Raw genomic sequence first — 27,142 nt, 5'->3', positions numbered from 1 at the left:
AAAAAAAAAAAAAAATCGAGAGAGAATTTCTTTCTTTCTTTTTTTTTTTTTTTTAAAGCAATTGGGGTTAAGTAACTTGCTCAAGGTTACACGGCCAGTTATTATTATTTCTGGGTGTGGTGCTGAGTATCTGAGCCCGGATTTGATCCAGGTCATCCCGACACTGGAGCCGGTGCTCTTACTCGCTGAGCCACCTGGCCACCCCTAAGCAATTGGGGTTAAGTAACTTGCTCAAGGTTACACGGCCAGGTGTTTCTAGATGGGTGCTAAGTGTCTGAGCCCGGGATTCGATCTCCAGGTCTTTTCAACACTGGAGCCGGTGCTGTTACCCGCTGTGCTACCTGGCCGCCCCAAGAGAGAATTTCTAAGACTATATCTGTTTGTGGGTGCGTTATGTTGATCACATTGAGCCCTACCCCTCCCCAACTCTATAGAATGTCATCTATGATATTTATGACAATAGGAAAGGGACTACTGGTACTGAATCAGTACTGAATCAGATGTATGTTCTAAGATGTGCCTAATATTTAATTTGTTTTGTTCAATTATACATGATTGTTGCAAGGGAGGCCTTCTATGGAGAGAGGAGGTTGGGTTAGTGTGTAGTGCTAGATTTAAAAAATAATAGGTAAGAAAAAGTACAAAAGTGCCTGTAGTAGGTAGCAATAAGAAAAAGTAGAGTGCAAATAAAGCAATTTTGTTACCCGTTATTAAATTTCATATATGTATATATTTCTTAAAGGAAAAGTCATAATATTTAGGAGCAAAAGCAAAAGTTGAGTGAAGGAGTAAGCATGGGACTGAACTGAGTATTTCCTCAAAATGGAGATGTGAGAAAGAACTCACAAATAGGAGGGCAAAGTGTCAGAGCCTCAGTTTTCTTGTTTGTCAAATGAGGATAATATTATTTGTCAGAGCTAGGATGAAAGTTTTTTTTTAATCTCAAAGCATGTGTGAGTGTTAGTAAGAACTATTTTTTTCCTTGAAGTATTTTGATTTTTTAAATATTTATAATGGCATTTTATTTTTTCCAATTACATGTAATTTGCAACATTTATTTTTGGAAAGTTTTTTAGTAAGTTCCAAATTTTTCTCCCTCCTTCCCTTCCCTCACTCCTCCCCAAGACAGCAAGCAATCTGGTGTAGGTTATACATTTGCAATCATGTAAAACATTTCCACATTAGTTATGTTGTGAAAGAAGAAACAGAACAAAAGGAAAAAAAACATGAAAAAAACAAAATAAAGTGAAAATAGTATGCTTTGATCTGCATTGAGATTTCATCAGTAGTATGAACTATTATTATTAGCAATCTGAAGAGTGTGACAGGCCGTTAGGAGTTATCCAGTCTAGACTTTTCCCCAATGTTTTGTGAAGCAGGAAGTCATTGAATGTTCGGGGATATGAAGCTTTGCTTAATCGCAAGTTTTACTGGAAATTCACATCAATCCCCTTTATTGAAACACAATCACTAATAAATAAATACTAGACAACTTTCCTTTATTTTCTGTTTGTTATTTCCCCTTTGCCTGCTTGTCTTCCCAGTTTAATGAAGCTGGGCTGCCAACCATAGCAATGTAGTTAATGGAAATAGGCTTAACTTTCCTTGATATAATTTGCTGCCAGATCCTGAAGATAAAATGCTGCTTTGTAGATCTGCAGCATTCCTAATTATTTCTTAGCTTAAAACCAAACAAAGCAATGTGATTGTTTGGGAATGGGATACAGAGAGCTTCTGCCTTCATTCATTCCTCAGGCAGGAAAGCATCTTGTATATTGCTTTTGCATGAAAATTAAGATTTTACTATCAGAGAATATCAATTTCGCAAGTGCCCTTTCCCCATGTGTCAACATCAGTACAGGATCCAAATGTCATTCTGTATGTGCTACAATGAAGAGGAATTATGTGTGGCATATGCCATCTTCATTAGAAATTTCATTAGCAGATTAAATTCATGGGTCATTATTCTCTGCTCATTAAAGCCCTTTCTTTTTGAATAAAGTAGCAGGCTTTTTTAGTGATTTTCTGCAATATTCTGCAGATTGTAATATTTGTCCTCTTTAATTGATCCTGGTTGACTTCTAGTTGTATCCCTTCCCCCATTTGTGTCAGGATTATTGGGCCATAACTATTAGGTATGTGGAGAGAGGTGGGTGGCAGAGCGGGTACAGATTTACAGGGTTGTGGGAAGGTGCCTTCCTCCCTCAAGATAAGGATACTTCTTCCTCTATGACTCCTACCCCAAGACCTGACCCAGAACTGCTCCTGAGTTCTGACATTGTAGAATAATGTCACACCCCTGAAAGAGAATATGTGTGTGGTTGTGGTCCTTGTGGTTTATTCTTCTTTCTCAAAGAGGACCGTGTGTAATGGCAAGCCCAGAAGTAGTTCACACCTTGTTTCAGCTACTGAATTAACACCTTGTTTCAGTCTGTTGAGAAACAGAACATGTGAACTCCACAACTTATGAACTCCTGGGGAGGAGCTAATGACCATATAAGGAGAGCCCCAGGGCTAGAGACAGCAGGAACTGAGAAGAAGACTCCTGTGGTGGCAGAGTCAAGAAGGAGAAAACTTGTGGTATCCCAGCACTCTGTTTGTCTGCTCTGTGTTGCTGTTTGTTTATAATACATTGTACAGAAGCCTGGGGACCTTACTGGAAGCCCTGAAAGGGGATTTTCTGGTTGTATGTTTACAGAAGTCCTAGAGGAGGGTTTTGGAGGTCCTGGGAATTTACTGATGATTTGTGCTGACCTCATGGATCTTGTTGATTTCACAGGCAGATAGTGAATTGATGATGGTGTCAGCAATGTGTATGAATATTCTTGTGGCTCTGTTAAACTTTGTCTTCCCAGAAACAGGAACTGTGGAGGACTTGAGATGGATTGGACACTGTGAGCTTCAATATGAAATGGGAACTGGACAAAGAACTGGACAAGAAACAGGGAGCTGCCTGCCTTTGAACCCAGGTGACAGTTGGAGCTGGGACCATGGAAGAGGAACCATGGAAACTGAGAGCCAGCCTCGAGTCAAGCTGAAAGAAGACTTTACTTGGATAATGTGTGGTGACTGAGAAGATTATGATTTACTGTGACCTAGGGGTGGATGACCTGTGTATTTTCCACTACCCTTGAAGAGGTTACTGAGTAGTGATGGATGACTGAGTAGTGACTGATGATTGAATAGTAACTGATGGCTGAATAGTGACTGATTTGTAACTTAATGTGCCCCATGAGTGGAGAACTTTGACTATTGTATTTTGTAACCCTTAAAGCCTCCTTAAGAATGATTGAATGATTGAGTTACTAAATGATTGTACTTTGTTGAAAACTATTGTGACCATTTTGATGAAAACTATGTGGCCATTTTAGTGATAAGTCATTGTGAATGTTATATTTTGATTTTCTGTGATAAGTTGTAAAATTGTGAAGGCTATACCTTCATTGTGAATGTTTTGCTCTGATTTGTTATTGAATAAATAGAATGTTCACTATACTATGTAATCAGAGCCTTGAAAGCTGTTCACAGCAGTCATTCTCTGGGAAGCTGCTTGTGCATGGCTTTACACCATGACATCAGGAAGATGATGTCATGACTTGAAAGTGAATTGGATTTAAGTGCGGGAGGGCTGGGCAAAGTCACCAGCCTCACTTTCTCCTCTGGAGCCATCTGGGTCCAGTGGCCAAATATAGATCAAGACAACTAGAGATGGTGGCAATGGAGAATGTAGCCTTTTGCTAGATGCTGATAGCAAAGACTCCTGGCTAAATATGGAGGATCCCTCCTCTCTCATAACTTTAGCCTTAGATGACCTTAAACCCTTAAGAACTAAAATTTTCTCCTTGATAGTAATGTCATGTGGTACCACAGACAAAATATATCCCATCCTATAACAATGCTCTTCTTCCACCAGCAAGCCCAACTCTTCACTTGCTGGTGGTCTCTTGTTTTAGCTACCACTTTCTTTTATTCTCTTCCTCTACTCTTACTTACTTCCAGTGTCTGGCACAGACTATGTGCTTAATAAAAGATCGTTGATTGATTACTTCCCAAAATAACACAGAATGTTTATTTGGGTCTGTAAAGAATGAGTTTACCATGATTACTGCTTGGATATTTGGACAGAGATGTGATTTCATCACTCCTTCCTATTCTATATAAAAATTTCCCCATAATTTGGAATTCAAAATCTTGTGGAAATGAATGTTGAAAACTAAAATAAATAAACAAAATTTAAATATTAAAAAATTTCCTGTAAGTCTTCCATGGAGGATCAGCCCAAGGCTTGAAATTCTTTCCTCTGATTCTCTTGATGTGCTAAGTATGTCATTGTAGCATTCCAGCTATCTGATAACTGTTATCATTCTTGCTGTGTGACAAATTATCTCACTTTCTACTCATCCCTATTCTTGATGATGTTTTTTTATGCTACTTATTAAAGCAAGTCATCTTTCACAGTGTGATCTCATCTCTTTCTGACATTTCCAGGAGATTGCTCCCACTGTCTTTCCCACCCTCTCATAGCTCTCCCTATTTACTGGCTTATTCCCAGCTGACTACAAACAAGCCTGTGTCTATCTTAGCTATTGTACTATCTCTCTCCCCCACTTCTTGAAAAAACTGTTTGTACTAGGTACCTTCACTTCCTCTCCTCTTTCTCTCAATCCTCTGTAACTTGGCCTCTAACTTCATTCAACTTGAACAACCCTCTCCAGAATTACCGTATTTCATTGCATAATCATTGCACCCTGTTTTTTTTTCCAGTCCAAAAATTGGTTTACAACTTTTCTTCAATTAATCATCACATGGTATAATTCTGTTCATCACACTGCTTAAGAAGTAAACAGAGCAGCATTGTATTCAATAGGGGCATATGGATACACATTTATCTCTTGCACATTGTGAGGCATGAGCCTAAAATTCTCAGCACTCAGGCGCTGTCAGTATATTTCTGAAAGCCAACTTGCTTGATTTGTTTAGAATAACACTATAGTGCTACTATTATTGTTACTCAACCCAAAGAAGAGCCATAGGCTCAAGGGGAGAGGGCTGGCAGGTGAAGCTGCTATGAGTAAGTCAGATGGTAAGACTTGCATCTTCCCACTTTTAATGTATATTCATGAGTATTCCATGCATCCTAATATTGCACCAAAGACAGGTTAGTAATAAATGATTTTAAAACATTTTTTCTTTATTAATTTGTTTATTTACTTTTAGTTTACAAGATTCAATTCCATAACCCTTGAGTTTCAAATTTTCTCCCTCTTCCTCTGTCCCACCCCCCATGGCAGCATGCAATCCAGTATAGAATCTACAAATACTTCCACATTAGACATTAGTCAAGTTATAAATAAGGATTGTAACATATGGAATGAACAATGGGAAAGAGGAACAAAACCAAACAAGAGAAAGAGCAGGTAATTTGTTTCACTCTGCATTCAAACTCTGTTCTTTCTAGTTCTTTCTCTGAATGTAGACATCTCTCTCCATCATGAGTCTTTTGGAGTAGTCTTATAACACTGCATTGCTGAGAAGAGTCCAGTCTATCAAAGTTGGTCATCATGCATACGTTGTGTCTGTAATTGTGTACAAATTTCTCCTGGTTCTGCTCTTCTCATTCAGCATCAGTTCGTATAAGCTTCTCCAGGTAAATATGAAGTCCATCTGCTCCTCATTTCTTATAGCACAATAGTATTCCATTACATTCATATACAACAACTTGTTTAACCATTCCCCAATTGATGGGCATCCCCTTAATTTTCAATTCTTTGCCACCATTTGCTATAAATATTTTTGTACATATGGGTCTTGCTCCCACTTCTATGATCTCTTTGGGATACAACCCTAGAAGTGGTATTGCTAGGTCAAAGGGTATGAAATTATTTATAACCCTTTGGGCATAGTTCCATATTGCTCTCCAGAATGGCTGAATCAGTTCACAACTCCACCAATAATGCATTAGTGTTCCAACCTTTCCAACATCCTCTCCAGCATTTGTCATTTTCCTGTTTTGTCATCTTAGCCAATCTGACCAGTAAGATGTGGTACCTCAGAGTTGTTTTGATTTGTATTTCTCTAATCAATAATGATTTAGAGCATTTTTTCATATGCTTATAGATATCTTTAATTTCCTCCTCTGAAAATTGTCTGTTCATATCCTTTGACCATTTATCAATTGGGGAATGACTTGTATTCTTATAGATTTGACTCAGTTCTCTGTATATTTTAGAAAAGAGGCCTTTATCAGAGACATTGGTTGTAAAAATTCTTTCCCAATTTCCCACCTCCCTCTTAATCTTGTTTACATTGACTTTGTTTGTACAGAAGCTTTTCAGTTTCATGTAATCAAAGTTATCCATTTTGCATTTTATAATGCTCTCTATTTCTTGTTTAGTCATAAAGTCTTCCCCTCTCCATAACTCTGACAGGTAAATCATTCCTTGTTTTCCCAGATCACTTACAGTATCAGCCTTTATACCTAGATCATGTACCCATTTAGATTTGATTTCGGTATACAGTATTAGATAATGGTCTATGCCCAGTTTCTGCCATACTATATTCTAGTTTTCCTAGCAGTTTTTGTCAAATAGTGAGTTCTTATTGCAAAAACTGGGGTCTTTGGGTTTTTCAAACAGTAGATTACTATAGTCATTGCCTGCTGAGTCTTGTGTACCCAATCTATTCCATTGATCCACTACTCTATTCCTCAGCCAGTATCAAATAGTTTTGATGACTGCTGCTTTATAATACAGATTAAAATCTAGTTTGGCTAGGCCACCTTCCCTAGCATTTCTTTTTATTAATTCCCTTAATATATTTTTTTTGTTCTTCCAAATGATCTTTTGTTCTTCCAAATGAATTTTGTTACTATTTTTCTAGCTCTATTAAGTAATTTTTTGGTAGATTGGTTGGTATGGCACTAAATATGTAATTTAATTTAGGTAAAGTTGTCATTTTTATTATGTTAGCTTGACCCAGCCATGAGCAATTGATGTTTTTCCAATTAGTTAGATCTGACTTTATTTGTGTGAGAATTGTTTTGTAGTTGTGTTCATATAGGTCCTGGGTTTGTTTTGGCAGATAGATTCCCAAATATTTAATAATGTCTTACAGTAACTTTAAATGGGATTTCTTTTTCTATCTCTTGCTGTTGGAGTAATAAATGATTTTTAAGTAATACCAGCACAGATTTTTAAGCTTCATGTAATGGTTGCACTCCACTTAAAAACATTTTTTGGCATAAAATCTGCAATGATTTTGCAATGAAATACAGTACCAGTGATCCTTTAATTACCAGATCTAATGATCTTTTCTAAATTCTCAGCCTTTTTTTTTTTGGAGAGGGGAAGGCAGGGCAATTGGGGTTAAGTGACTTGTCCAAGGTCACATGGCTAATACGTGTTAAGTGTCTGAGGTCAGGTTTGAACTCAGGTCCTTCTGACTCCAGGGCCGGTGCTCTATTCACTGCACCACCTAGCTGCCCCAATCCTCAGCCTTCTTGACCTGTCTACAACTGTTGACACTGCTGATCACCATCTCCTCCTGGATAAACTTTCATCTATAAGTCTTTACTGTTCTCTCCTTCTTTTCCTTCTACTGTCTGACTGCTCCTCATTCTCCTTTTCTGGGTCTCGATTTAGGTCACATCTACTAAATATGGGAATTCACCAAGGCTTTTCCCTCAGCTCTCTTTCTCTTCTCCCTAGGTGCTAACTTGGTGAACTCTAGTGACCTTAATGATCATATCTATGCAGATGATTGTCAGATTTATATATCTGGCTCTAGTCTTTGTCCTGAGACACTGGCCCCAAATCACCAACAATCCTTTGGACATCCTGAAACTCAACATATTCAAAATAAACATATTCAAAACAAAGGTTATCATCTTGCTCCCCACCTCAACTCTCCCCTCCCCCAAACTTTCCAATTACTGTTGAGCAAAGGGCACCACTATTCTCTTAATTACTCAGGTTTCCAGCCTTGGTGTCATTCTTGACTTCTCAATCTCAATCACTCCACATATCTAGTCTCCTGTCAAATCTTGTCATTTCTACACTTCCAAAACTGTGGTGTATTCCCTTTTCCTACACTCACAAAGCCACCACCTGGGAACAAGCCTTCATCACTTCTCACTTGGACTATTCTAATAGCCCTTTAGTTGGTCTCCTTGCTTCAAAGCTTTCCTCTTCCTAATTCAGTATCCACTAGATTAACAAAGTGATTTTCTCAAAGTGCAGATCTGACCAAGTCAACCCCTCTCCTCTCTATTCAACAAACTTTAGTTATCTCTCTTACCTCCTGAATAAAATATGAAACCTTCTGTGGCATTTAAAGCCCCTCACAACTGAACCCTTCTTACCTTTCCAGGCTTCTTATAATTTTCTTGTGAAAATTGACTTGTGAAAATTCTTAATTTAATTCATTTTTATCATATTAGTTGTCATGTCAGAGGAGAGTTGGGAAGTCAAGGGGTTAACAGATGATTGTGGGAGTTCTTGGGAAGGACCATTGGCTAACTGAAAGAAACTAAAGAAACTGAATTAATTCCTTCCTCTGTCCCAGGTTGAGGGATCTCCAAAGTTAGGTGACAGTTGGGATAATGGGTCACACATCTTCCTGTGTTAGGGAAATTAACTATGTGGGAAAAAGGAAATTGAATTTAGACAAAGAGCAAGCAAGGTCTCTTGCCATTCATAATAAGCCAGGATATCAGATAACTGAAAGCAGGAAGAATGGGTACCAGGCAAATCCATGCCCAGAACTAAAGAGCCAAGGAGTCAGGAAGCAGGAATTGAGCTATGGGTCATATGACCACTAAGGATACATAGGATGCCTCAGGATTTTGTCTGATAGTTTATGGGTCAGGTTGTATTTTGAAAGGTGGTGTCTCAGTCTTGCTCTTCTGATTCTTACAATTTGGACTTGACTGGGCTGGGCATTTGGACAGATTTTCACATCAGCTGACCTTTGCCTGCCTCTTATATATAATTTATCAACTCATGCAGAGATGTTATTTCTATAAAGATTTAGATGTGTAATATCCTTGACAGAATTCACAGAGTTGGAAAAATATCTTCCCTCTTATTCCTATCTCTTTTACCCTCAGTTTCCTTTTTCTACCCTTGGAATTGACCATAATAGCATGCCTCTTACATGTGAAGAGTGAACAGAACTAGAATTCTTTGCAGATCCGATTCCTAGTGACCACTCATATAGAGTTGCTTTTGTAACCACATTTAGGTGATGATTTTAAAGATAGAATTGATGATATTTGCAACAGAAACAGGAAATGACCCAATGTTGTCATTGAGTTGTCATTGATGTACATCAAGGGATGTATAAAAAGAGAAACCACTACGATGATCCATTTTCTGGTGAACTACTTATTCTGCAACCAGGGTTGATTTGAACTGTGGCAGAATGGTAAATGATGTTCTCTGTAATCAAATCTGTTTTCATTTTATCAGCTTATTAGGTGGAATATGTAGAGCTTCACTCATCTTTTGTGGCTGCTGATGCTGGAGGGATGCTCAGAGATGTAGGTTAGCCAGCCGCATGGTGGATGCATGAATGTTCAAACCAATTTCTCTATACTATAGTGATTGTTAATTTTCTGATTCATTGGGTTATCTGTACAGATGGCTTCCTTGTGGTTTCTAAAGGTGAAATACTGTGGTCTCTCTTCTCACCCTTAGCAGATAATAGAGTTCATTTAAAGAAGTGACAACCTCTATTGGTTGTTAGAGAAACTTCAGTGGTAACTGCATAGAGGTTCACTCAGAGAAAGTAAAATGAGATTTTCTACTGCACAAGTAGAAATCCTAGATTTCATTCTTACTATCACTGTACCAACAATTTATTGCTATATATGGGTATCAATAACTTTGTGATAGGAACTGGTTTTTTTTTTTTGTTTTGTTTTGTCTTTGTGTTCCAGTTACATACAAAACATTCATTCTTTCATTCAGTAAGAATCTTTTAAGCACCTTTTAAGGGTCAGGTTCTGTGTAAGTCCTGGGAATTCAAAGATAGAAATGAAAATAATTGCTACCCTCAGCTAAAATGCTGTTTAGGTAATGGAGAGATATAATGTTTGTTCTTGTTGTTTAATCATTTTTCAGTCATGCATCTTAACTCTTGGTGACCCCATTTGGGGTTTTCTTAGAAAAAATACTGGAGTGGTTTGTCATTTCCATTTCCAGCTCATTTTACAGAAGAGGAAACTGAGGCAAACTGGGATAAGTGACTTGTCCAAAGTCTCACAACTAATATGTGTCTTAGGCCAGATTTGAATTTAGGAAGATGAGTCTTCCTGACTCCAGGCTCAGTGCTTTATTGACTGTGCCCTATAATGTGTTTAGAGGCAATTAAATACAAAACATACAAAAATAATTTCTACTTTGAGAAAAGTCTTAGCACCTGGGAAGTGAATGGAAGGAGAAAGGTTCATGTTAGGCTTCAGATAGGAAGTAACATGAGCTGGACCTTGAAGGAAGCTTGGGATTCTATGAGATCAAGGCAAAGAGGGAGTACACTTGTATTTCTTGTAAGTTTACCTATAGGTAGATAAGGCAAATGGTGTAGGAATTTTCATTTCTGCCCAGTTTGTTGCTGTTGTGGTTACAAATAACCATTTTCAGTTATGAGTCATTTATTTTTTATCATTGACTGCAAGAAAGCAGACCAAAAAGCATGACTTGCCAAATAATCTGAACTATTGGTTTTTTTTCTTTTTTTGTTCCTCTTCCAGGGAGAAGTGCCTCCTTCCTCTCCAACTTGCTTTGGAATCCAAGAACATGAAATTGGCCCAGTATGCTCTAGCAGGGATGCAGGTAAAACTGATTCCCCTGGAATGGGAAGGTGGTTTAGAGAAGTGTCAAGTCTCATTTTCAATTTGCAGTTTAGCAAAGGTGAATTTGATCTTGTGTGTTACATAATCAATCCTTGAAACTTTGCTAATAATAAATTAGTCCTTGGGAAGACAAAGGTGAAAAGTCTTCCTATTTCAGCCAGAATTTCTCCAACTCCACTGTTTTTTATCCTTTTATCAGTTAAAGGACTATCATTGACAGTCTGAAACCCAACAAACTCTCAAGTGGAATCTTTCCTTTAGTAGTCTCCTTTTTAGAAGTAGAAGTAAAACACAAGAAAATGAGTTAAGGTGATCAGGGATTTATTTTTTAAAACAACTTGCAAACTATGCCCTTAAGATTGGTATAGATTTGGCACCATCCCCTACAATATCTACAACACTGTACAATGAAAATTGATGTTCAAAATAACTTTGTTGATGGTAATCCCAAAGCAATGCAGTCCTTCTGGGGTTAAGTCACAGCGCTAGTAAGTGTTAAGCATCTGAGGCTGGATTTGAACTCAGGTCCTCCTGACTCCAGGTCTGGTACTCTATTCACTGCACCACCTAGCTGCCCCAGTGCAGTCCTTCTTTCAAAGATTCAATGAGGTTTCCTTTCTTATCTTCGCTAAGGCAGGAAAGTGGACTAATATTTATTGCTTCATTTTCCTAGTAGAATATAAGCCCCTTGAGAGAAGGGAATATTTCAATTTCTTCTTTGTAGACCTAGCCCCTAGTAAATCGCTTGCACATAGTAGATACTTAATAAATACTTGTTAATTGAGTCACCAAATGTTAAGTACAGAACACTGTGCAAGACACTGAGGATCATGCACAATTTACAGTCTCTGACCTCATGGAAAATTAAAAAAAAATTTAATTAAAAAAACTATTATTTATTTTTAACATTATTTTCTTTTTAAATTTTGATTTCTAAATTCTCCCCCTTCCTCCCAACTCTCCCTTATCCACTGAGAAAGTAATCAAAATGATATCCATAATATATATGAAATCACGCAAAACATATCCATATTAGTGATATCACACAAAAAAGCAAAAAAAGAGAAAGAAACCAAGAAATTATATTTCAATTTGTACTCAGAGTTCCTTCTCTCTAGAGGTGGATAGTATTTTTTCATAATGAGTCCTTTGGAATTGTCTTGGATCGTTGTATTGATTAGAGTAGCCATCTTTCACAGTTGATCATTACAACATTGTTGTTACTGTGCACAATGATTTCCTAGTTCTTCACACTTCACCTTGCATAAGTTCATGTAATCTTGCCATTTATTTTTCTGAAACCACCCCATCATCATTTCTTCTAGCAAAACAGTACTTCATCACATTCATATGCCACAATTTGTTTAGCCATTCCCCAATTGGTGAAAATCTTCGGCACTACAAATAGAGCTGCTATAAACACCTTTTGCATCTAGAGATCCTTTTCCTTTATCTTTAATCTCTTTGGGGTATAGATTTAGTAGTGGTAGTGCTGGGGCAAAGTGTATGTAGTTGTGGAACCCTTTGGGCATAGCTCCAAATTGTTTTCCAAAATAGTTGGACCAGTTCACAACTCCACAAATAGTTCATTAAGTGGACCTATTTTTCCTCATCCCTCAGAGTTGTTTTAATTTGCATTTCTCTCATCATTCATAATTTAGAGCATTTCTTCATGGGATTATAGAGAGCTTTGATTTCTTCTGAAAACTGCCTCTGTATCCTTCAACCATTTATCATTTGGGGAATATAACATATTTTAGACACTGTATTTACAAAGATTTTTCAGGAGCAATGTTTGAAGCACACAGGTAGACTTGGGTTTAATGAGTTAACTACAACACATCTTCCTTTTCTGAATAGTATAGTTCATTCAGGTTTTATGCTATAGATGCAGGTGTTAATTCTACCAGGGAGAGACGATGGTATTCCCATTTTGGCAACATATTATCTTTTCCAGGTGGCTTCTTTTATGAGGATCAGGGAGGAAGGGATTCATGGCTCATTGTGAATGTGATTTAATACAGTTCTGGATTAGTGGTACAGGTTTCAAATGAATAGAGAATATGTAGTTCTTCCAGTTCACCATGCTAACCTTGAATAATAATAATAATGGCTAACATTTCTATAGTATCTACTATATGCCAAGCACTGTTCTAAGTGCTTTACAATTATTATCTCATTTGGTCCTAATACTAATAGCTAACATATATACAGTAATTATTGTGTATTAAGTGCTTTACAATTATTATCTCAGTTTGTCTTCACAAACACCCTGAGAGGTAGATGCTATTATTATTCCCATTTTACAGATGAGGAAACTGAGGCAAACTGAGGTTAAGTGACTGGAAAGGATTAAATAGCTGCTAGTAAATATCTAAAAACTCAAACTCCAATTGTCTCCCCTTTGTATAGAACCTAATTTAGATAAGTAAAACGTGATAATTATGTGACCCTTGAATCTAAAACATAGCACTTTGTTTAGTACCCCTCTAGTACTCTTATCATGCAATATTGTGCTATAATTACTTACATTTTTGTTTCATTCCCCAACTAGACTGCAAGCTTCCTGAGGGTAGAAACTAGGTCAGCATAGGCAAATTTTGTATAGCTCTCTTCTACCAGCCCAACACTTAGTCAAATGCTTTGTATACATTATTGCCCTATATCTTCATACAATGTGAATATTACCAGCTATATACTGCTGGGTCACCTAGCTGCCCTAGAGGACTTAATGCATCTGCAATGGGAAACAGATGGCATCCTTCCTATCCAAAGGATCACATAGAATGTACTTTAAAATATTTTATTAAAATGTGCATTCATTGTCAACAATGTCAGCAATAGTGTCCTTCTCTGTTCCTTCTCAAAAATGTATATAGATAGGTACAAAATGAGTGAGTCTAGACAGCTAGGTGGTACAGTGGATAGACTCAGAGCCTGAAGTCAGGAAGACTTGAACTCAACTCTGGCTATGGACACTTACTAGCTGTGTGACCGTGGGCACACTTAACCTGTGTTTGCCTCAGTTTTTTTCAACTGTAAAATGGGTATAATGATACAATATACCTCCCAGAGTTGTCAAATAAAATTATAATTTTAAGCACTTAGCACAGTGCCTGGACACAGTAGGTGCTATATAAATGTTTATTTCCTTCCTTTCCCCTCTTGCTTTAACCTGCCAGTATTTTCAGTATATCTCTAGATTAAGAACATACGATTTCACTGGTGTGGGAACAGAACTCCTTCCCCTGATACTAGAATTTATAGCAGCCCAGAGCTGCCTATGAGAATCAGAAACACTGATCCAGATTTCAATTCCATTTCACAGGCATCTATTAAGCACCATGTTCATCTTTAGGAATGCAGGGAGAAGGCAACATTCTATGTCCTTAGATCCCTTTATAATTTATAGCCTTAGAGAATTGTCTGAGGTGCATGGTCACAGATCTAGTGTCAGAGACAAGATTGAAACCTGGGCCTTACTGACTTTAAATCTGCCCCAATACATACTATGCCATGCATTAATTCAGTTTTTAGAAACACACAAAACATGTCCTATTTTAGTTATCATCCAGTAAAAGGACTGAGTTTACAGTACTGTTTTACATAACTAGTTGCATTGGAAATTAACTTTTCCATCCTTGGACTGCTTGTCTTTGGAGCCCTCATCTTTAGAATCTCAGAGAGGAACTTTCCTTGGACTTCCTTAATCCCTCATATTTTTTTTCATGCATTTTGTTGTTATTTTCATCCAGACTTAGGTTATTCTTGGCATAGGTGAAATCTCAATGAGGAAAACCCCTTTACCAATGTAGATCCCAAACTTTTTTTAGAACTTAAGAGTTTTAGGGAGTTTCCTAGGGCATTTGCCCAGGATCACACCATGTTTAAACCCAAGTCTTGCTGCCTTCCAGGCTAGTGCTCTCACTGTCCTGCATCGCCTTTCAATCCTTGTTTGTCACTTTAAATTAAACCAACTATATAGCTCTTTGACTAAGTATTGCCCTTTAGAATAATACCCAGAGTGGCCTAACTCTCATGGAGGAAGAAGGGGATGTAGACAGGCTATCTTCAATTTTTAAAGAAGCATTCCAGAATACATTTCCACAATACAGAGCTGGTTGAATTAGGAAGCCAGGAATCTCAGTGTCTGGACAGTGACTTCTGCATTTTAGAAGTCCTACCCCCCCCCCCTTATTTTAATCCTTTGACCAAACTACATTTGGGATGGGAATATGTCCAGATAATATGTCCAGATATCTGTAGAGAGAGAATGAATCAGCTTGTCATATCTGTACCAATCTCATTGTCATCCAGACACCTGTTCACCTGACACATTTAGCATCATTCAAAGTTAAAATGAAGTAGTTGACAGCAGAATTTAGCTTTTTTTCCAATGAAGAACATTTGACAAAGACATTATCTACTTCAGTCATCAAATGTTTTTCCCCCCAATATAGGAATATTAGACCTTTCATAATGGTCTCCAGCTATATGACTCTTGGGTAATAAAAATAACCATCAATATATAATAAGCTACAACAGAGCTAGGCAGCAGGGGAAAAGACTGTCTGTGCTCAGTGCCTTGTGTCTCTTTGCAGAAGCTGCTGTCGGATGAGAGATTTGTCTCCATGGAAACAGACTCTGATGAGAAGCAGTTGCTTAATCAGATCCTGAATGCTGTCAGAGTGACTCCTTCCCTCAATGAAGACCTACAGGTAGAAGTGATGAAGGTTAGTATGACACTTCACTGGGGCTTGCGTCACTGGAGCAGAGACAAGGTCTGACCCCATGAGTGACACTGGCTCTTGTGAAAGATGTTGCTATCTGTAGCTCAGCTCATCTTCCTGTTGGCATCCAATATTTAAACCTCCTTATTCAATCTTGTTGAAGCAGAATGGTCTTGACTTGAGCTGTTGGTGCATTCTAATGTCAATGACAACTGCACGGGAGGAAACAAATTCAATAAATCCATGAAGAAATTTGGCCTGAAAGGAGCAGCAGGAATTTGTCTAGCAATTATTCATCACCTTTTAATAGAATATGTGTTAGTTGATAAAGTGATCTGTCTTAGGGACACACCTCATCCTGGCCAGGAATTCTGCCTTCTCTGATTTAAAAACCATACAAAATAATGTTCTTTATCTAACTGCTCCCTCCTACTTCTCCAAAACAGACAAGCAAAAAACAAAAACAAACTCCCCCAAAATTCTACTCCCCAAACAAACCTCAATGTTTCTGGTAAACATTAAACTACTCAGGAGCGGCCAGGTAGCACAGTGAGTAAGAGCACCGGCTCCAGTGTTGAGAAGACCTGGAGATCGAATCCCGGGCTCAGACACTTAGCACCCACCCAGAAACACCTGGCCGCGTAACCTTGAGCAAGTTACTTAACCCCAATTGCTTAGGGGCGTAAGAGCACCAGCTCCAGTGTCAGGATGACCTGGATCAAATCCGGGCTCAGATACTCAGCACCACACCCAGAAATAACTGGCCGTGTAACCTTGAGCAAGTTACTTAACCCCGATTGCTTTAAAAAAAAAAAAACATTAAACTACTCAGACAACGTCATACAACCTTGGGCAAATTATTTCAACTTTCTGGGCCTCGGTCACCATCCCAACATTATGGGGACCAAACTAGATGTACTCTCCAATGTCCATTCCATTTCTGAAATTTGATGATTTTGGGATAGACTGAGAGCTAAGGTATTAAGAAGATGTAACATGCGTGGTTTCTTTGTATATTGTGACATAGGTCCCTTAATCATGAATAGACCACAACTCTAGGATCTACCTCTATATGCAATTGTTTTTTCCTACCAAAACACTGACCCCATGGGTGGAACTATAACCAACTATTAACAGTAGTTTCTGTGGCAACTTGTCCAGTACATTCCCTTCAACCATTAGGCTTTCAGTATGTGCCTGGGTGGTGGTTACATTTATGGAAGTAATGAGTCACAGATTTAGGTCTGGAATAGACCTTACCATTCTGAAATCTCTTTCCCAAATCCTGCATTTCTTTTAAAGTTCTTGTATTAAAGAGTAAAATGATGGAGTACTTCTTCATCTAGAAGGTGGGAATAGGCAGAAAGTTAAATGATCATGTCAATGGCACCACCTGCTTCTCTGACCCCATTCTTGATTTCTAATTCCAACCCAGTGGTGCCTTCTGCTAACTTTGCTGAGGACAAGAAATAACACATGTTAACTCTACTGGAAGTAATGGCTGTCACATCATGGCTAACTTTCTAATGTCATAATAATGATTTCTAGAAATTCTGGAACTTAATGTGTCAACTACATGTAGCTAGGAAAGGCAAGTAAGCAGATATTCTGAAAGAAGGAAAACAAAATATGGATGAGTGTTCTTAGCAAACAAGGTTTTTGATCAAAATGTTGACTATAAATAATGAAGACTTTAGTTTCCCTACTGTTGTTTTTACCCCCCCCCCCCCAAACCCTAGTACTAGCAAAGCAAAGCATTTCAGTTCACAAGAAGCCCATGTTTAAGCTTCTTAATTTATTGGTTATTTTAATTTCTAGGGTTGTCTTGGGGGGAAATCAAGGAATAGTCACCTTTTGTGTTAACAGCAACAGATAGAGAAATTCCATTTAAAATAGCCATAGACAGTATACAATACTTGAGACTACCTACCAAGGCAAACCCAGAAACTACATGAACACAATTAAAAAGCTAATAAGTTAATGGAAATAAAATTGTTTTAAATTTTTTATAATTTTAATGTTTATGGATGTTTTTAGTTTTGTTTTAGCAAATAGATCTTGAGGGCTTAGTGTAACATCTGTCATGTCTGTGAGTGGCCCTATTATGCTTCACTATTCAGAGTTAAAATCTAACCCATTCGGGGTTTTTTTTTGTTTTTGTTTTGTTTTTTAAAGCAATTGGGGTTAAGTAACTTGCTCAAGGTTACACGGCCAGGTGTTTCTGGGTGTGGTGCTAAGTATCTGAGCCCAGATTCGACCCCCCAGGTCATCATGACATTGGGGCCAGTGCTCTTACTCACTGTGCTACCTGGCCGCCCCTCTACCCATTCTTTAGCTGAACAGACTCATTAGAATCACAAATAATTAGAAGGGACTTTGTAAATCACTCAGTTCAGTCCTATCATTTTATCAGTGAGGAAGCTAGACTTTTCTCTCCCTCCTTCTTTCCTCCCTTCTTTTTCTCTCCTATTTCACCTTCTACCAAGAGATAGTTCAGTCAATCAATAAACATTTGCTAAATGCTTACTTTGTGATAGGCACTGCTAAGTCTTGGGGAAAGAAAAAGCAAAAAGCCTCTCCCCTCAGTGAGTTTGCATTTTGATGGAGTAGGGAGTGAAGAAGAGGGAAGGAAATAATCTCAATATACGAGATACCTATAGAGTAGATGGTCTTGGAGTCTTACATAAAGTAGAATAGTCTTAGAGAGAAAGGCATTAGCACCTGGGAGAATTGGAGAGGCTTCATGGAAAAGACATTACTTAAGCTAAGTCTTGAAGAAGCCATGAGATAAGTGATGGAGGGGAGGAGAGGAAGTATTCCAGTCAATGGGGACAGACAGTGGAAAGGCCTGAAGATAGATAATAGAACATCACATGGGAGAAGCAGCAAGCAGGCCAAGAGGGAAACATGTCTTCTCATTTTTCTTTGGCAGTGTTTATTCTTTGTAACTTTGTAACATCCCCTTTTGATTGTTTTATGGTGGTGGTTCTTTCATTTACATGTCTGTAGTAATTGTGTCTATTAAAAGTGTCAAACCTGCAGCTTAGAATACTCCTAGGTGCACCTGAATCAGGTTAAAATGTAATTGGGTAATATTTAATGAAATAAATAAAAGTATAATAAAACATAGGGTTAATATGTGTTTGTCTAAGTCAATAAATGGTCCACAGCGATCCTCATGTATGATTTAGTAGCCCCTCTTTCTATTTAAATTTGATACCGCTGTTTTCTTGACTCTGATACTTCACTCTGCATCAATTCATGTAAATCTTTCATCGCATCTCTGTATTCATCTTATTCATTGTTTCTTATAGCACAGTAATATTCCATTACATTTACATTATCCAATTTGTTTAGCCATTCCCTAATTGATGATCATCTACTTTGTTTCTAATTCTTTCCTACTACAAAAGTACTGTTCCAAATATTTTGGTATATATGGAGGAAAATTTCACTTTTCTTAATGAATCTAGTAAACACACAAAAAGCGAAACTCTAACCACAAACCATGATCTCTCCCCTCAAATGCAACCAAAAATAATTGAAAGTTCTTTTTAATATGATCCCTTTTTGTTTAACTGGGTATGGAAAGGCTACCTTTGACTATTGAAACGGCAGGGAAATGAGGATTAAAATTTACAGTTGGATCAAATAACATTGCAGAACCATAGAGTCTAAAAGAGATACTTTTAAATGACATCATCTCAGAAATGAGTCAGTACAACATGGGGATGCTTAATCCTCTAGATGAAATGTCAATGTCAGCAGTGATGATAACTTTTTATAGTGTAGATATCCAGTTTGCAATATGGATATTCATTACAATATACAGAGTGCTGTTCTGTGTTCCACAGAATCCTTGTAAACAACTAACGGCATTCCCAACATTAGGTTTCAGGACTTTGTTTTTTGTCTGATGGATAACCTTTAGTAGGGTTGTCATCTGATAAAAAATGATAAAAAAAAAACTGAGGCTAGATCAGAGATTGGAAGCAATTAGAAATGCTGATCTAGTACTTTGTTAATTTATGATGGGGATGAAAACATCCAGGAAAATGAGATTAAAGGCTACTTGTCCTTGACCACTGGACATGGGACAGTGTAGGGCATTTTATAAATCCTTGTTGATTAATTCACTAAGTTAATGACCTTTTTCAGCTGGCAGTGATATTGATTCACTGTTGCCATGAGATAGGTTTAAACATGATGGGAAAAGGGTGTTTGAAAGTAGTGCTATTACCAAGTGTGTAATTAATTTTCAAAATTGCAATTTAGGCAAAATTGCATCAACTGCCTTTTTCTTTTCCCCCACTGCAGACTACTAACAGAAAGGAAAATAACCTATTTGGGGAGGGAAAGAAGGCACAGTGAATAGTGTTCTTCTCCTTATACCAAAGTGAATGTATAGTTAACATTTTATTTTAATCTTAGGTCGAATTTGTGGATATTCAAAGGATTGATAGAAATCTGCATACTGAGAACAGTGCAATAGTTTAAACTTATAATTTAAATATTTTATTTATAGTTGTACATTGGATATATGTGATACCTAGGATAGAGTTCTGGGCCTGGAGTCAGGAAGACCTAAGTTCAGATGTGACCTCAGACACTTACTTGCTGTATGACCCGAGGCAAGTCACTTAACCCTGTATGCCTCAGTTTCCTCATCTGTAAAATAATCTGGAGAAAAAAAAGTGACAAAACATTCTAGTATCTCTGCCAAGAAAACCCAAAATGGGATCATGAGGAGTCAAATGTGACTGAATTGTCTAACAACAAATTGGGTAGATAGTAATACTATAGTACAGTCTGAAACAGAACACCAGATATAGCTCTCTCATAAACTTCCCTGGTTTTTTTTTCAGGGCACCATCATCCTTTCAGTTACCTGGGCTTTGAACCTCAGCAATCACCCCCTACTTATTCTCCTTCACTCACATAACCAACTAGTTGCCATATCTTGTTCTCTTTACCTGTATAACATGTCTTGCAGCTCTCCACTCACATGGACACTACTCTAATTCAGACCCTTGTCACTGTTGGCCTACAATATTGCTATAACATCCTAATTGGTTTCTCTGCCCCAAGTCTCTTCCTCCTGTAATCCACATCATTCCTCCAATGAACTCTATGAACTTCCCGTGGTCACTAGAATGAAACAGAAACTGTTTGACATTGAAATCTTTTCAGAATCTGGCTCCAGCCAATCTTTCTATCCTCACTATACTTGAATCCCCTTCTCATACTCAACAGTCCAGCTTCTTCTTGTCCTCTTTCTCTATTTCCTGATTTCTCTGGCTTCCTTCATTCTAGTCTCGATTAAAATCCCTCCTTCTACAAGAAGCCTTTCCCTATCCCGCTTAATTTTCAGGCCTTTGTCCTATTGATTATTTCCAATTTCTCCAGCATATAACTTGTTTGTAGACAGTTGTTTGCATGTTGTTATCTCTTTCATTAGACTGTAAGCTTCTCAAGGACAGGGACTGTCTTTTACTTTCTGTAGTATCCCTAGCTCTTAGCAGTGTCTAGCATGTGGTAGGTGCTTAATAAATGTTTACTATTAGCAATACTCCTTTTACTCTCTGCTCTGGCTTTTCCCTATACCTGAAAATGCCTTCTAGAATTCTGTGTTTCCTTCAATACTCAACTCAAATGCCACATTTACACCTTTACTTGATTTCCACCCATTTGGGGGAAAATTAGGATAGATCAAGAAAGGTAAAAGATGGCACTTCAGATGTATCTTGAACAAAGAGAGGGGTTCTATGAGACATTGGCAGGGAGAAAGCATATGTCAAGAATGAGAGATGGCCATTGCACAGTCAAAGAGATGGATGGAGATATGGGGGGAGTGAGTTTTGTGAGTGAGAAACAGAAGGCTAATTTGTCTGGACTATGGAATGGGAGAAGGGAAGTAATATAATATATTTATGCATGTTTTCTTCCCAGATAGAATGTAAACTACTTAATGTAGGAAGTGTTACATTTTTGTCTTAGCATTACCAGCATGAGCACAGAACCTGGCATTTAGAAGCAACTAGGTAACTCAGTGGATAGAGCATTCATTGGCCTGGCACCAGGAAGACCTGAGTTCAAATTTGACCTTAGGCATTTAGTAGCTATGTCAGTCTGGGCAAGTTGCTTAATCAGTCAGGCTAGGATAAGGGGCCGACAACACCTTGTTGGTTTGGACATAACATTTCTTCAATGGTCACAAAAGCTGGTTGTTCCCCCTGCAGATCTTCCTATGTGTTGGTTCCGGAAAAGTTTGCCAACATTCCTGTTGGTGAAGACTTCCTTTGCATGAACATTCTAGTTATTGTTCATTACGCAGAAAATTCTTGATGATCTTGTTTATTTGTGCAAATCTATGAGCTATAATAATAATCTAGTAAGTCAAAACAGATAACAGGCATGTGACTTTTTTCACATCTAATGTTTACTTGGCTGTGAAAGGCATTCCTTTACTGAAGTCCTTTTCCAGTGTCTCATAATAGTGTGGAGGCTTACCTTAAATTCTTTAATCCTGCCAGATGAAGCCTACCAAGCTAAAAAGGCTTTGAGAATGGGACTGGTGACATACATATGTGTCCTTTACCCAGGAACCGGCTGGATGGTTATGTTTGAGCTGATGATATCTTTTGGCTGCAGAAACTCATGAGATGACCTCTTGCGGGCAAGAAGGAGTTATGAGTTGTACCAGTGGTGGGGATAACTATAAAAATGAAATCACAGATCTCTGAAGTTTCAAAATGCCATTCCTGGGCATAGCAGTTTGACTCTCCTAACCCTGCTTTCCTTGGGCTGCTATTAAAACTAGAGTTTTAAAAAATCATTAATTTGGATAAATTAAGGAGAAAGGTCTGGTTTATATGAATTGTGGGTTATTTTGCATGTTTTTGAAATATAGTTTCATTCCTTTTAAGTAAATAGGATAGTGAAAACTAGGCTATTAAAATGATGCCAAGGAGAAGGTTCCTTATGACTTCCCAGTAATGAGGAGATAAGAAGCTGTGGTTTGTATACAGAGTGAGTACTAAGTCTCTGAAAATAATTATATCATTTTGGGAGTTTAAACACTCTTTCATCCTCCAATTAACAAGTGAAAGAGGTCCATAGTATTCATGAGTGTGTTCTGGAGGCTGTAGGTGTAGAGAAACATTTGAATACCCTTTATAAGTTGGAGGGAAGGTCATGTGAGTACAGGAAAAGTCATTGGAAAATACCCTAATCAGCTTTCTCCCTATTAGCAATCAGTCTATCCAAAGCTCCTTTTTCTCTTGTTCTCTTTCTAGAAGTGGCAAAAGAAAAAAATCATGAGCTGGATTGGAAAAAGTCTGGTTTAGATGAGAATAGAGGGAATTGAGGGAAACTAAGGGAGGTGTGTAGGTTTTCATATTGGTCTGATAATTTTAAGCATGGCATACAATCTAATAAAAACTTATTAAATTTTAATTCCCTATTCAAATATAAACTCCTTGAATGAGAAGATTGCGCCTGATTTTATTTATATCTCCAAATTTTAGCATGGTGCTTTGCAATTTTTGTTTATTTGTGAGGTTTTGTTTGTTTGTTTGTTTTTATAAACAGCAGTCTATCTTAGACCATCTGGGCCAATATTGTACCTAAGACTCTTTTCTTTGTTACATTAGACACTATCAAAGCTTTATGCAAAATTTCAGTATAGGCAACATTTATCTTTATCTCACTTATCTTTTTTAATCTTTCTACATCCTATTTCAGTTCCTTGGTCCCTTAGGTATACTGTTTTCTCATGTTGCCCCATACTGGACCACCTAGCTGCCCACATACTACCAGAATAGGATGATGTACATTGAGAGAATAGTCTGCATCAAAGGGGATAAGTAATTTAGAGTAAAGTTACCAAGGGACTTAAAAGTCAGCTAAAGAAGCTTTGACTTGATACAGTAGGAAAAAATCATTGTAGGTTCTTAGACAAGGGGTAATTCAAAACCCTTCATAATCTAACCGTCCTCCCACCTTTCTAGTCTTCTTACATCTTACTCCCCCAAAACATACTCTTCAATCTAGTAACACTTACCTCCTGGCTATTCCACAAACAAGACACTCCATATCTTTGCTCTAGGCATTTTTTTTCTGGCTATCCCCATGCCTGGAATGTTCTCTCTTCTTTGCCTTGACTACTGACCCCTCTGGCTTCCTTGAAGTCCCAACTAAAATCCCACCTTCCATAGCAAGCCTTCCTTAACCCCTCTTAACTTCTTATTTTCTACTTATCCTGTATAAGCTTGCTTTGTATAAATTTGTTTGCATGTTGTCTCCCGCATTGGACTAGAAGCTTCTTGAGGACAAGGACTGTCCTTTGCTTCTTTTTGTATCTCCAGCACTCAGTGTGGTGCCTGACACACAGCAGACACTTAATAAATGCTTATTGGATGAACAATCTGATGAACCCTTGGAAGTTCTCTCATGTGAAGCAGCAAAATAATGCTTCAAACTAATAGAATTCATATTAGTAGAATCCTAATGAATTTGTCTGCAGTGGCTTGCTACTGGAAGAATGTGCCATTCTAGAAATTTTTGTTCCAAGATGCCACTACTTTTATAACTCTTGTCAGACTGTGGGACAGGTTGCACCATTATATACTGATCTAGTTGAAATGGTTAGGGAGAAGGAAGAAGAGGGAGAGAGATCCCTACTATAGAAGCAGCTAGTTGGTGCAGTGTATAGAGCACTGGACCTGCAGCCTGAAAGAGCTAAATTTAAATCTGATCTCAAGCACTTATGACCCTGAACAAATCATTTCCCTCTGCCTCCCTCAGTTTCCTCATCTGCAAATAGGAATAATAATAGGATCTATCTCCTAGAATTGTTGTGAGAATAAAGTGAGATATTTGTAAAGCACTTTGCAAACCTTAAAGGGCTATTTTAATGCTAATTGTTGTTGTTATTGTTGTTGTTGTTAGTGAAACTTAATAAGAATTTGGAGCCCAGTAAATTAGTTCAGTGGTCCCTAATACCCTTTTTTTTCTTTTCCTATGGGGATAAAGTTTGTTTCAATTTTTAAAAAAATTAATATAATCACCTTGTATTTCATTGGCTCATTAAAACTAGTCTTCAGATACTATTAATTAATTAACTACAACCCAACCCCAGGAAAAAATTCACAAACATGTTAATATATTAAGATTCATATTAATGTGTAATATTAATATGATTGAATCATGAGATGGTATGGTCTAGTGGACAGAGACCTGACCTTGTTAAAAGTTCTGCCTCTGACAAGGACTAGTTCTGTGATAATGGACATATGGCTTAATCTCTCAATCCTCTAGGAAGATGTCTTAAGATTTTATGTCCCAGAAAAGGTTCCAAACTGAGTTTGGATCACATGAGTTCTGCATGCTGATAAAATCACAGGTGCAGTCCTAATCTCTGTGAGATCTACAGTAAACCATGCTCATATTTGGTTGGCTCTGTCTAGAAATGGGAAGGAATTAACATACTGTCTGTACTCTAACATGGTATTGTTACTGTTTTGCAGAATATATAAGTTCTCAATAAATGCAATTGATTGAATTAGAAATCTGATGGTCCCCCTAGTGATTCCCTAGAGTTCTAATCAGCTTAATTTCCTGAGATGAATTTTTTATGACTCTGGGGAATTCAGAGCCTCTCTGATTTGAGTCATATCTTTAGAGCCAGTAGGGTGGATAGTGTGGAGGTTTTTACATCCTCTAGAAAAACTAGATTCTAATTTCAGAGAATCCTGGGTTCTGATTAAACAGGCACAAAGAATATGAGCTTAATTATAGTTCCCCGTTCTGTGATGTAGCTTCTGGCAGCTAAGAGGTATCACCTTTTGAATTGTGAGGGAAACACATTTGATGTAAGTGATTCATTCAGAATTCTTGCCACCACTGCTTTTCATGGCAAAATTCATTATATTGATTGGGAAAAGACATTTGCAAATAAATTAACCAGCTGAAGATCAATCTTTGGTGAATACCATTGGCTAGGAAATGTGCTATTCTCTTTAGATGGCTCACATTGACACACAGTAAGCCATCCAGAGTGGGAATGGTTTTCTCAGCTGCCTGCCCTTTTTTGACCCACATAAACAGAGGGAGAAGATAGATTACTGCACTCTGTTCATACTCATTAAAGGTTTGTATGTGTCACGTTACTCCTTATATTACTTGTATGAACCACAGTATAGAGAATCTTTTTATTGCGAAATAAGGGAGTCATTTTATTCATTCCCAGAGGCAGTAATTCATTGCAGGGACTGTAATAATAAGTGATAAAGTCAATATAGAGGCATGCAAATATTGTACTTCTGTTATGTGAAACAGTCATCAAGCTTGGCTGCGATGAGATTTTCCATTTCCTTTCCCTCTAAAGTCCTTATTACTGCATCATTTATATTATACAAAACAAGTTTTATTTTCATAGAAGAGGGAAGGGAACAAGCATTTATTAGGTGCCTACTGTGTGCTAGGCCCTGTGCTAAGTGTTTTACAAATATTATCTTATTTGATCCTCACAACAGCCCAGACTCTATACATTTTTCTACATCTACTGCATTATTTTTACATCTATTCTACGTCTACATTCTATATACTATTTTCTACATCTATTCTACCTCTGTATTTTACACCTATAGAATGCATCAATTGTACATCTATTTCTACATCTATTGACCCTATACCCTACCTCTACATCTATCTACATTCTACATCTACATCTATTACCCTAATTCAGACATTCATTACTTCGCACTGGACAAAAGCAATAGCTTCTGTTTGCATCCCCAGCTATTAAGTTTCTCCCTACTTCAATCCTTATGGCTTCCTATGGCTATTGGAGTAATTTTCCTAATGGACAGCTCAGATCACACTAGTCTCCTGATCAAAAATAATTATGTGGGTTATTTTCAGAACTACTTCTCCAGTCCTAACCTCTCTCCTGACTTCCAATCTCTCATCTCCAAATACCTTTTGGAACGTATTTGTCATCTGAAAACAAATTTCGTGTAGACATCTTAAATTCAACATGTTCAAAACTGAACTTTTTATCTTCCCCCCCACACACAAATGTTCCCTCTTTTAAACTTTCCTATTACTATCAAGGTTGCCACCATCTTCCCAGTTACCCAGACTAGCAACTTAGGTATCATCCTCAACTCCTCACTCCCTTACCACCCCCTCATATTCAATATGTTGCTAAGTCCTGTTAATTTTACTTTTAAAACTATCATTTATATATGTTCCCTTCTGTCCTTTGACACTGCTGCCACCCTGGTGCAAGCCATTATCACCTTCCTCTTGGACATCACCTGTGATGTCATTGGTCCTCTTTGAAAATGAAGGATGAACAAAAACAGCGACATGGTTGAACTATTGTAATAACCTTTTGGTTAGATTCCCTACCTAAGGCTCTCCTCACTGAAGTCCATCCTCCATTAACCTGTCAAATTGGTCTGCCTAAACCCAAGACTGATCATCTCTCTGTCTCTCTCTCTGTCTGTCTCTGTCTGTCTGTCTGTCTCTCTCTCTCTATCTCTCTCTCTCTCAC

General features: G+C 37.7%; 1 protein-coding gene across 1 annotated transcript in view; it reads left to right on the top strand.

Annotated features, from left to right (window-relative positions):
• ARFGEF3 (ARFGEF family member 3) overlaps positions 1 to 27,142 on the top strand; it is a 229,582-nt gene that overhangs the window by 48,747 nt on the left and 153,693 nt on the right. Inside the window, exons 3-4 of the mRNA XM_069077269.1 lie at positions 10,751 to 10,832; positions 15,454 to 15,585. Coding sequence (XP_068933370.1) covers positions 10,751 to 10,832; positions 15,454 to 15,585 — 214 coding nt within the window. The remainder of the gene's footprint in view (positions 1 to 10,750; positions 10,833 to 15,453; positions 15,586 to 27,142) is intronic.

The sequence above is a fragment of the Petaurus breviceps genome, unplaced genomic scaffold (genome assembly GCF_028583685.1).
Source record: "Petaurus breviceps papuanus isolate PSGF00001 unplaced genomic scaffold, PetGlider_PUasm1.0 90977, whole genome shotgun sequence".
NCBI lineage: Eukaryota > Metazoa > Chordata > Mammalia > Diprotodontia > Petauridae > Petaurus > Petaurus breviceps.
This window is presented reverse-complemented; position numbering and strand designations above follow the sequence as displayed.